Source organism: Nycticebus coucang, unplaced genomic scaffold (genome assembly GCF_027406575.1).
Source record: "Nycticebus coucang isolate mNycCou1 unplaced genomic scaffold, mNycCou1.pri scaffold_50, whole genome shotgun sequence".
Lineage (NCBI taxonomy): Eukaryota > Metazoa > Chordata > Mammalia > Primates > Lorisidae > Nycticebus > Nycticebus coucang.
Window position 1 is genome coordinate 745,232 of NW_026515581.1, and position 12,837 is coordinate 758,068.

Consider the following 12,837-nt stretch of genomic DNA (forward strand, 5'->3'; position numbering starts at 1 on the left):
GAAAAAGACTAGTGTTATGGATACATTTCATTACCTTTTAGAAAACATAGGCATTCTATTAGAAATTTATTCCTGTAGTCATAGCCAGGCACTCAAGTGCTGTGTTAAAACCTAGAAAAAAATCAACAATTAACCATTATGAAACGATAATCCTGTGATGATATTGCTTTACTTTGGAGTGACAGTCACCTCCAAAATGTATGTTTTCATACACAGTGCTTGGATGCTTGATGCTGTCACCAAAGTGCTGCAAGGCAAGAGACATAATATTTAACAATACTTTGAAAAATCCTGTATCCCAGTATCCTATTTTTATATGTGTAAAGTAAATGTAAACTCTGACATAGGATTGATATTATTACTAGAACAGTGACGTAGTGCCCCAAATACAGCAAAAGTGCATTTATGTCCACAGTAGCCAGTCAATAACTATTTGTGGACTATTGAGTTAGAGGAAAGGGAGTGTGCTGGCGGGGAGAAAAACATAAAATGACACATTGAAGAAGATGGGACTAAAGAAACTTCAAGTCAAGAAATTAGAGATCTGGCAAGATCTTTTAAGGTGTATATGCACAGCCTTGTTTTTATTTAAAAATCCTGTGAACTTGGAGCAGAAATCTAAATTCAGTCTAATGGAGTGATTTGAATCCCCTTAGAAAAGTAATACCTGCCCCTTTCCCTATAGTTTTATTATTTTGAGCATTCAAAATGAGACACATCACAACATTAAGTTTTAATGCATAAATGGTAAGATTTATTTTTAAGAAGTCATTTATGATATGAATGATTATCCTTTAGATCACAACACAGAAAACTTGAAGTTATTTGAGGGTACTTATGCTTCTTGTATAAAGCCTGGGGAACAATTTTATTTTCTTTAAGTATTGTGAAGTTTTACCAAACCTTCCCTTTTCTGGTATCCCTTTTACACTTTATTCAAATACTGCATCCTACTAGAAATGCAATGAGTAGTATTACTCCCTTCCACCAACAAAGTAGAAATCTTGAAATGCTTTTTTTTAATTTTTATTTTTTAAGAAAATGGCAGAGAATATTTGGCAACTGAAAAGCCTGTGATTAAAAGAAATCTTATCTCTAAGCTAGTACTTGGAGGTCATATTAAAATGTTTGCATAATGGATCACCACGTAAACATTTATGAAAGTAGAAATAAATGTTTCTAAGGAAGTGAACCTATTCATGTTAATGATGGGTTATTTGTGTAATTGATTTCTAATTTATTTTTTATTTTCTTTTAGTTTGGTAAATTGTGTTAATTTTTAAAATAATAAAATAAAATTCTGCACACGGATCTGCAGTGAGATTGATCTGTACCATTTAAACATTGACCTTAAAGTTTTATCAAAAATGTCCTTCTGAGTGGTACCTGTGCCTCAGTGGGCAGGGCACCGGCCCCATATACAGAGGGTGGTGTGTTCAAACCCAGCCCCGGCCAAACTGCAACAGAAAAATTTCCGGGCATTGTGGTGGGCGCCTGTATTCCCAGCTACTTGGGAGGCTGAGGGAAAAGAATGGCGTAAGCCCAAGAGTTAGAGGTTGCTGTGAGCCGTGTGATGCCATGACACTCTACTGAGGGCAATAAAGTGAATCTCTGTCTCTACAAAAAAAAAGTCATTCTATTGATTGTTTAAATAATCATGATATTTAATTATTGCAGATCGCTCCTGGCTTTTTACATTTAATGTAAAATTTTATCCATCTTGTGCTTCTCAGATGACTGAGAGTATTTCCAGGTACTTTATATTTGCATTTGAAAATTAATCTTTCCGTATAGCATTTATTTATTTCTGGGAGAATAGTAGTAATTTCAGGGTTGAAACCTAACAGTTTTTTATTAAGGTAAGTTTTAAAAGTTTCCTTAGAATTGAGTAATCCCAATTAGTTTGAAATGTTGTCAATTTCAAAATAAGTTTACTCTCTTCAGCTTTTTGATTTCCATTTGAGAAATGGAAACATAAAAAAATGATATAATGAAGCAACTTTGTTTTCTTTGTGGTCTTTTAAAAAGTCACTGATGTTTAATCTTTGAAACTTTAATACTGGTGATTTTTAAAAGGCATTTAAACTGGTAATTTTTTTTTTTTTGTCCCCTGATCTCACCCAAACCACCAAACTAAGTAGGCCTTCCCTTGTAGTCAGTAGCTATTTCAATTCCATCTCCTCTGAGATTGTGTGGGCCATTAAAGCACACTCCACTTCAATTGCAAAAATAAAAGACTCAGTTTATTAAGAAGAGAATATTTACTGTTTCTGAGAATTTGAATGGTAACTTTTGGGGTAAATGCAGGGGCTATGGAGAGACAGTCTTGTAGCCTTAAGGGATAAGCTCCTTCCTATAATGTTAAGGAAAGGAGGCAAGAAACTTGTTAAAGTTCTTTTAGGAAAAAGAGAAAGTAACATGAACGAGGTAGAGATGATCAAGAAGGGTAACCTTAGGTTCTTCAAGCCAATGATTAAGACTCTCATTATTTTTAAAATTTCATTAATCTTCAGAACTTTAGAGTGGCATTCTAATTTTTGTTAACATTTTAAATCCAAGAAGACAGTTGATGTGATTGGCATTTTTACTTTATTCTAACAGTAATCATCGACTATGACCAGAACAGCAGTTAAGAATTTCCATTCTAGGCTCCGCGCCTGTAGTACAGTGGTTAGTTACAGTGCCGGCCACGTACACCCAGTGTGCCAGGATTGAACCCACCCCAGGAAACCTAAACAATAACAACTGCAACAACAACAACAACAGAAAAAGGCCAGGAATTGTGGCGAGTGCCTGTAATCCCAGCTACTTGGGAGGCTGAGGCAAGAGAAGCACTTAAGCCCAAAACCTGTGAGCTGTGAGCTGTGATGTCACGGCACTCTACCAAGGGCAACACAGGGTGGACTCTATATCAAAAGAAAGAAAATCAAATAAATAACATTACCATTCTATTCATTAGCCTTTGAAACTAGTTTCTGTAAATAAACCAAAGTTTAGAAGCCCAAGGAGTGAGAGGAGGCTTCTTCATAGAGAATACCCTTTTTTTCTATGGATATGAAGGGGGTCTATGTTGTATATTTCTTTCCAAAGGGACATCAGCATTGAAGGAATAGAAGTGCTGCAGTCTTAACTAATTATTCTCCCCTTTTTTCCCTCTGCTCCTCACAGATACCTCCTATGCCTCCAGATCCGGGCAGACACTGTTTCTGGGCGCCTGCCCTGCCCCCCTGTGACTCGTGCCCTCCTGGAATCGTACACCATCCAAGCGGAACATGGAAACTATGTGGATGATGAGGTCCTCAACAAAATCAAGCCACATACTGATTATTATTTTGGGTCCATTGACACCAAGAAGATGGAGGACTTGGTGTTGAATTTCTACAAAGCACATATGTATGTTGTCGTGCTTCCTGGAGGGAGACTGGTCATGGTAGATTTAAATAGTGTCTCTTGTAACACTTTGTAGACATTGGAGCACAGTTTGGGGGATTATCCAGTTTTCTTTTTGGATAACCTAGCTCTGATCAAGCCAACCTGCACCCCCTGCGATCTCCTGTCATTTGTTGGGTGACTGTAATATGAGGCCCTATGCACATGTTCAAATGCTTCATTTAGTGGATGAATGCACCTTTCCCTACGACACCTCCTCTTCCTTTAACCTATACACACTGGAAACAAGCATATACACATACATGTTTGGCATTTCTATTTCTTCTGCCTTTTAATGGTTTTTATTACTATGGTAAAATGCCAGGGAGATAACAAAACATTGAGATTTGTAAATAAAAAAGAAAGGAAAAGGTATTGAGATTTGAATTAGAAGTGTAGGTGGGGATGGATGCAGGAAAATAGCAACAGAAATGTGGAGGTGGGGCTGGGTGTGGCGGCTCACACTGTAATCCCAGCACACTGGGAGGCCAATGGAAGGACTGTTTGAGCTGAGGCATTCCAAACCAGCCTAAGCAAGAGCAAGACACTGTCTCTACTAGAAACAGAAAAACTATCCATACGTCATGGCTCACACTGTAGTTCCATGTACTTAGAAGACTGAGGAAGGAGGTTCACTTAGCCCAGGATTTGGAGGTTGCAGTGTGCTGTGATAACACCATGGCACTCTAGCTAGGGCAATAGATTGAGACTCCGTCTCAAAAAAAAAAAAAAAATCTGAAGGAACCTACCAATAAGCAGATAGTTACTTTATGCACATAAGATGACCCCTTTGGCTTAGCTAAAGATTACTAAAATTACATTAGTAATTCAATACCATATACTTTGGGAATGTTTCTATCTGTGTGAAAAGAGAATGGGTTTTTACACAAGTTTTTAAAAGCCTAGCTACACAATTATAATTTGTTCTGTTATTTAAAATTGTAGATTTATAGGACAGCACCTCAGGCTCAAAGGAGTAGGGTGCTGGCCCCATAAGCCAGAAGCGATGGGTTCAAGCCCAGCCCCAGCCAAAAACTGCAATAAAAAAAAAAGAAAAAGAAAGAAAGAAAATTGCAGATTTATAAAATACTTTGTAAACGTTCTGCAAGAAACTTTTACATATTAGGAAACAGGCGAAAAGAACGAAAGAAAGAAAGAAAGAGAAAGAGAGAAAGAAAGAGAGAGAGAGAAAGAAAAAGAGAAAGAAAGAGAAAGAAAGAAAAAGAAAATGTAGTTTTATAAAATACTTTGTAAATGTTCTGCAAGAAACTTTCACATATTAGAAAACAGGCCACATTTTTTGACTTTTCTTTAAAAAATAAATACAACATTTCACTCTGAAAATGTTACTGTGGTTTAAGTTGCGATCAACAGGCCTTTATCGTGTAGTTCTCATATGAATTATCAGGTACTGAAATGCCTTGGGGAATATAAGATTAATGGGACATGGACTTGTTCTCTAGGAGCTTAAAATTTGTTGAGTTAGGGTTAAGAATAGAAATATTTGTAGTGTGGACAGAATGTGATTATCTATCATAGGTATAAAATGAAATGCAAGTCATTTCAGTGTTCATTATGGTCAGTCCTAGCAACATAAAAGTAGGGAGTAAGAATTTCTCTATATCATAGAAATGAAGTCACTTAAAAAAAATTCTCTGTTAACTTATACCCATTAATTCTGTGGCTTTCTTCACCAGTAGAAATAATAAAAATCAACTCTCTTAACATACAAATCATAAGGGTGGAGTTATGTGACTCATTGCTGTTAGCACGTTAAGATGAGAGGATCCTTTTTATTTATTTTGTATTTTTTTTCAGAGATAGTGTCTTACTCTGTCACCTTTGGTAGAGTGCTATGGCGTCACAGCTCACAGCAACCTAAAGCTTTAGGGCTTAGGCTATTCTCTTGCCTCAGCCTCCCGAGTAGCAGGGACTACAGGCACCCACCTAAACGTCTGGCTATTTTTTGTTGCAGTTTGGCCGGTGCCGGGTTCAAACCCACCACCCTGGGTATATGGGTACGGCGCCCTGATCACTAAGCCACAGGTGCTGCCCTAGATGCGATGATCTTAAGAGAAAAATGCTAGAGTTGAGAGTTGAGTGTGTTTTCCCATTTCCTGGTCTTCTGCCAACTTTCCTGGGTTACATCCTCTACTCCAAACTATCTAATCTTAGCCACCCCTGGCTCTGTTTTAAACACTTCTTTTTTGCATGTATTCAAAGCAACCGGAATATTGTTTCTTTTTATTCTCAGTGGCATAGCTTCAGCAGAAGCTGATTATCAGTTCATAGAGCACGCCAGGGGACTGCCCATGTATGGGGTTCATCTGCATGAGGCCAAGGTACTGTCATTGTCATGGAAAGTAACTTCACTCCAGCGTGTTCACTGAAGTTTTCCCAGGGCTCTAGCTTTAGAATGGCCTAGTTTCATAAAAAAGAAGAGAGAGAGAAAGGAAGGAAGGGAGGAAGGGAGGGAAGGAGGGAGAGAGGGAGGCGAAGGAAGGGGGAGGGAGGGAGGAGAGAAGGAAATAACAAAAGGATGGCCTAGTTCACTATTGGAAAAAGACTGTTGGCCTTCCCTTGAGGATTTCTAATATTTCTTCGGTTAATCATGGGGTTTTGGTAGTGGGAGGAATCATTTATTCTCCCCTACTTCTTCTTTTCAGTAGTCTTTTTAATGAACACCTTTTCATGGGTAGTTATTCTAAGCACAACTTGTCAGCATTTTTTACCTCTTATCCTGGTTTATACTGAGTCCCAGCTTCTGTTGGAGAAGTGCTGTGTCTGCCCCGGCTCCCTCTTCCACATCTGTATTAGGAGAGGGAGCCGATCTTAGTAAACCTAACAGGGCTGAGGTGGCACAGTTCTGACTGCTTCCAAAAGCTTCTGGGCTGTGAAGGAGCCCTAGCCTTGGGCTCGTTCCTATAGGTCTGTTTTGGATTTTGTGAAAGATCAAGTACACTGGCCCAGGCTCACATGATGAAGGAACCTCAGTCTCATGTGAGAGGTAGTAAGATCAGGGAATCAAAAATAATGGTGGAGCACTGGTCATGACCTTGAAGATACGATTTTGAATGCCATACTCCTGAAAAATAAAATCCTAAAGATCAAATTTCTGAAAAAATAATTACAAAAATTGAAAACATATTTATTTGTATATTTAAAAGGAGTTTGAATTGAGAAACATAAAAACATGACAGAATACTTCATAGGCCATTTCATACAATAAAGTAGGCAATAATATACCTATTTTTGTGAGCATAGATACACAGATATTCTAATGACAGTCGCTTTGATATATTAACAGTTATGAACAGGTGAACCCTATTCATCAAGAAATGAAAATGAAATCTGTAAATGCATACTATGGTTATTACTAATGACAAATGTCACCTATTTCATGATTCTAGCTTAGGTAATTACATAGTGGGGAGAGTAAAGGAAGAAAATGGGAGCCCAGGTGAAAGATGGATTTGGTTTTGAGAAATGTGTCCACAGTCAGTGGAATGTACTGAGGGAACCCACAGTTGTGAGCTTTGAAAGGACTCTGTCAAAACCTACCTGCAGTTTAGCAGCCCAGGTTGCATGATTTAGGAAATCTCTAGGAAAGGTTCCACTGAAACATAGATTTCCTTTCTATGACTCATGGGTCCAAAAAGACCTCCCAAGCACATTTCTCCTTCTCTAAACCCTACTACGCCTGCCACATGCAAATCTTGCATCTCGTGATCATTGAAACCAGTTCTTAGATTACAATGTCACAAAGCGTCAAGATTTTGTTTTTAAATGTGATATCTTAGAAGGAAAGCTAAAAAGTTATAGGCCCTGTTATAATATCAGTGTTTGCTTTGTAGTTAAGAGCAGAAGACTAAAAAACTCAAAGTAATCACCATTGTGTTTGTTAGCTATTTGATTTGTTAGATAATATTTGATGAGTAAGATGTTTGTGGCTTATTGAACAGACTCTCTATAGCAATTGAAAAGAAGTTTTTATGTACTTTATAGTTTTGTTCCTTTTTCTATTTGATCCTTCTTTATTGTCTTGAGTTCAGATTTATTTATTTATTTACTGCTGTTAAAGGAGTTCTTTTTTTTTTTTTTTTAATCTGCCCTTCTCAGCCAGGGCAATTTGTACAGTATATTTTTTTTCCTCTTAACAATAGTTTTATTAAATCATAACAGTGTACATTAATACATTTTGGGATACAATGTGCTAATTTTGTATACAATTTGGAATGCTTACATCAAGCATATGTGAGGTTAACATAGCCTTCACCTCACTTACTTATTATGTTAAGACATTTTTACTCTACTTTTAATAGATTTGACATGTACCCTTGTAATATGCACCATAGGTGAGGTCCCAGTGATTACCCTCCCTCCACTAGCCTCACCGTTCCCCACTCCCCTTCTTCATCCTGGGCTACAGTTGTGTTTTATCTTTTGTGTGAAAGTGTGGGTAGTTATATATTGGCTTTGTAATAATACTGAGTACATTGGATACTTTTTCTTTCTAGCAGAGTATCTCAAGAATGGAAGAAAAAATATCCAATTTTAGAGGAGTTCTTACTGGTGTATTCATGTTAGGATAATTAGAAGAGTCTGGAATAAAAGGACTCTTAACACAGGTGCAAGCAAACCACAAAGCAGCACAAACCATCGTCTGTGGTCCCCCGGGCTGTGTCAGCATCCCTTTTGACGTCCCCAGGTCTGAAGGTGGCAGAGCAGACTGCATACCTGAACCCAGAAGGCAGATGTGTGGAGATGGTTGTCTTGAGAGGAGCCAGTGTCAGAGGAACACAGGCAGCCTGATGCCACCATGCAGGGAGGGAATCTGAGTGTAAAATACTCCGACCTCCCCTCCATTTTTCTCCATGATCTCTTGTGAGAAATTTCCAAACCCATTTGGCAGCCAGCCATCAAGGGACCCGCTGTTATCCACATGGGGCAGCGTCCTGAGGTGGTGAGCAAGGCAGAGCAGGTGTTTCTTTTTAGACTTTCCTTTTCTGCCTTTGCTGCCCGGTGGCAGAACTCACATGTGAGGGGTTAAGACATGCTTTTCCCCTTTTACTCCCTGGCACTTATCTTGAATTTCTATTCACACAAATGTTAATAATCCGAAAACCATGCTGTAGAGCAATACCAAAATCAACCAATTTACTTGAATCTGCATTGCCCTTATTTTTAAGTCAGATAAAATGGCTTTCTTGTCCTGTCCAAAGATTCCTTAGGACTGGAGATGTCTTGTGCAGTGTTTCCACTTGGGTTGCTTCCTCTCTTTTGGTGAGAACATGACACCGTGAGCAATCTTCCACCTTGCTCCCTGTGGACGTGGTCAGGGATGGTTTTGGCAAAGTTACTTGGGCACATGCACCTGATTCACTCCACCTTTTTATTCTATTCCTAGAGATAGTTGTGGCTGCAAGGACAGGGTGAGTAAAGGAATAGACTAGATTTTTAAAAACATGCTTGGGTTGATCTAATATAGTTTTGTTTTTATGAATTATTCAAGTATCACAGCAGAGAAAGCAATTGTCATTAACTTCCTCGACCTGTGCTTGTATTTTCTAGACATGTAAATTCTATTGAATTTTTCTTAGTAAAGGTAGTCAAGATATTATGCTTTATGAAGTGACATGTAGACTGAAGATAGTGTTTGTTTCAGCACGTTTTTCTGTCAGCTTGTTTCCTATTATTGACTTTTAAGAATGTGGATACTTTTAGATAGTATTCTTTAATTTTATATTTCTTTTCTTAGTTTGGGAATACTAAATGTGTAGACATGATATTTCTTTTTTCAGTTTGGGAATACTATAGAGGTAGACATGATTTACCCGTAATACGCTTTTGATCACTTCAGTCAAAGTTAAAATTGTTCTGCACCCCAAAAAGAGGCATTATACCAGTTAAATGTGAATTCACCTAACCCATCTCCCCACCTCCTACCTACTGGGTTTCTATTGAGTTTTACTTCCAGATGTGCACCTAAGATTGGAATTTTATATGTCATGGATGAGATCCAGTTCTCCCCCAAAGACCATGGGGATTTGTATACTTTATAGATTGTGCACTTTAGACCCTTAGCACTACTTGAAATGTGAGGAGGCAATTAGTCACTTTGGCTGTCCATTGATTTAGTTTTCTAAAAGCCCTTCAGGCTCTTAGTTATTCTCAATTATCATCTATTTTAAATGAAAGCTCTGGGGGAAAGAAAACTATGAAGAGCTTCATTAATAGTCTTTTAAAGTATGCCAGTCAAAGGAATGCTTGACGAGAAGTGAATGTCAGCACTCTGACTTATTGAAAAAGTTCTTGAAAGAATTCAGAGATTTCAGTGCAATTTTCTGTGGTGGATTTGTGCTTTGTGAACTACTGACATCATTTCAACAGCTTTATCTGAATTAAATAAAATTCACATAATTTATTTATCTGAATAAATAAATAATTCAGGGTGATTTATCTGAATTAAATTGGCCTCAAATAAGATGGTTGAGTGCATCTTAGGGTGGACCAACAGATCATTTCTAATGGCTTGAATAGCCTTCAGGAAAGCGTATTTTATTTTCTTTACCTTCAGGATAGTTGATACAGTTGTTTCCTTTCTTCCTTGTTATTGTTCAGAGCTGCAGAGCATATGTCCTATCGCTTTTGAAGAATATTGTGTCCTAGGGCCAGGCGTGGTGTCTGATGCCTATAATTTTAGCACTCTGGGAGGCTGAGTTGGGTGGATTGCCGGAGCTCATGGGTTCAAGGCCAGCCAGAGAAAGAGTAAGACCCTGTCTCTAAAAATGGCCAGGTCTCCTGGTGGATGCCTGCAGTCCCAGCTACTTGGGAAGCTGAGGCAAGATCATTGCTTGAGCAGAAGCGTTTGAGGTTGTTATAAGCTATGACCTACGAGGGGACGCTACTGAGTGTGACAAGGGGGGACTCTGTCTCAAAACAACGAACAAAGAGAAAGAATATTGAGTCCTATATTCATGTTGCAATAACTGTTTAGCAAATCAAAGCTGAGTCCTTAAGATAAATAGATTTCAGATGTGACTATGTCTTACAGTTTCTATTAATTTGTGTACTATTACTATAATTTAAATACAAAAGCATTAAGTTGCCATTCTTTCTTTGAGAGAGCTCTTTAGCCTCTTGATTATATAACTTTGACAGCTCTAAATATGGTTAATTCGGTTATTCTTTGCAGAACATCAAGCTGGGCGTGTCTGGCAATGGCGTGTTCATCTATAAGGAAGAGCTGACGTTCTGTCATTTTGACTGGGGTAACATCGCAAAGGTCTCCTGTAAGGGCAGTGAGTTTTTACTCAGACTGAGGCTCGAAGAGGTAAGCAATCGTTCATCACCATTGGCATATCTAATCGCTTGCGTCAGTTTGCTACTTTACAGCCTTGAGCTAAATAAATTCTTTCCCACCAAAATTTCAAGAAAATGAACTATTCTCTATTCCATTATAAAAAAGTCAGTCTTTTTGATGATCAGCCTACATATACATATTTTTGCTACTAAACACACACGCACACAGACATGCACAGAAAAAGTCATAAATTCTTAGCACACAGTAGGGAAGGAACAATAGGTTTTTGTTGTTAAATTAATTCAGTGGTGGAGATGAATAGGAATGCAATAAAAGTTTAGTGGACACTGAAGTTGGTCGGTTGGTTGATGTTGAATAACTTCTACTTGATTTTCATAGAAAATGGTGTATCAATCTCTGAAAAGTCCATTTTGTATGAGTACATTAGATATACAATATTTACCTTTTTCAAGAAGAAAGACTTTTTATAGAGCCATCTAAATCCATGTTTCTCAGTAGCTTCTCCTTGCCTTTTATGGGAATATGCTGATCGATTTTGTGTATTTATTTCAGAAGAACAAATTTGATGGCACCATTACATTTCAAATGCCAAGTCCCCAGGCAGCCAAAAGGTTCTGGAAGGAGTGTGTGGAGCAACATACCTTTTTCAGGTAATTTTACAAATATAGTGTGGTATTGTCCTTGGTAGCCTCTACTGATTTAGAGACGGTAACATGGATAGTATATTAGGTTCATCCACCCTGGTGTCCTTGGGTTCTCTCTTCTACTCTGTGCCTTATCTCCTTTGTCTGCAGTCCCTTCCATGTCCATTTTTGTGGCCTAAAGCCCTGTCTTATACTCAGCCATTCAGGCCTGAGTCACTCTGCAGCTGTCCAGAAGTCCACTTCCTGACTCAAACCACTTTCCTTCCACCACTACCACACTGCCCTGCACCTTCTACCTTTTTTCTCTCTACTGTCACTCATCTTAGCTTCCGTTTAGATGATCTTGTCAGCTCCTTCTTGGCTTAACTTCTTTCCAAAACTAGCCTGAGGCCTGTCATCTTGCCTCCTGCCTACATTGTCAGAACTGTCCTTACTTTCTCATGCCCAGCCCTGTCTTCACATTGACCTTCCCAGTCTGTTGGTCCCGGATGAGTCTTTGTGCTGACTGTACCCCTTCTGTACCTGTGCTACCAGTTCCACCTTAAGCAGCACAGTGATGGCAACACAGGCAAAGTATTCTTTGTAACAGAACCTAACACAATTCTGAGGATTAGTGCTATTACAGATAAGTAAGTCACAGCATAAGCCAGATCCTCAGTGGAACTGGACAATCAAGCAGTCTTTTTACTTCCTTTGCCATTCCAGATGTCCATAGTCATCTTGAGTTCCTAGTCCCCCCTGCCACTCTCCTCTGATGCCGTCCATCGTGTGGGTCACTGATGGTAGGCGTGTGGATCGTGACTGTTCTTAATGTCGCACACCTTCTCTTTCTCCCCTTTTTCCCTAACCTGAGCATCATTCCTCCTCTCCAACTAGCTTTCATTCTTTTCCTCATCTCCTGTCACAAAGAGGAGATAGCGATTTCTATGCCTTGGTCCCTCATTTCGTGCCTCATAAAGAATCCTGCTTTATACACTAAAATTTTTACGCTCCATTGCATGCTTTTGGCTTCCTTGCCCAATAAAATTATTCATGTCTTGATTTTTTAGAAACAAATTCCTTTGACTAACTATCCATCTTTAGCTTATGTCCTATCTCCTTTCTTACTTCTCTTCAAGGACATCTGTTTACATGTAGTTTGCTTATCCTTTTTTTATCCATTTCTGCAGTTTTCTATCACTGCAATCTACACAGCTTTGTGTCTAAATCATTTGTCTTTAAGGTCTTTGCTCTGGGCTTTGGGGCTAAGGCTGTTCTACCACACACTAGCTGTGTGACTGTGGTAAGTGGCTCAGCCTCTCTGAACTCCAATTTCATCATCCATCTTTGGTGATAGCCATAATATCTTCCTGATAAGATTGTTCTGAAAATTGAATGAGGATAAAACACACAAAGCAGAATTATTTTTAGTGGTTCATACAGATTATCTTCATTATAATT

At 38.5% G+C, this 12,837-nt stretch overlaps 1 protein-coding gene across 1 annotated transcript in view; it reads left to right on the forward strand.

Annotated features, from left to right (window-relative positions):
* Nucleotides 1–12,837, forward strand: part of LOC128579393 (leucine-rich repeat-containing protein 75A-like) — an 86,111-nt gene that overhangs the window by 10,255 nt on the left and 63,019 nt on the right. Inside the window, 5 exon segments of the mRNA XM_053581516.1 lie at nt 1,678–1,753; nt 3,169–3,393; nt 5,684–5,771; nt 10,625–10,762; nt 11,306–11,403. Of these exon segments, the coding sequence (XP_053437491.1) occupies nt 1,678–1,753; nt 3,169–3,393; nt 5,684–5,771; nt 10,625–10,762; nt 11,306–11,403 (625 nt within the window).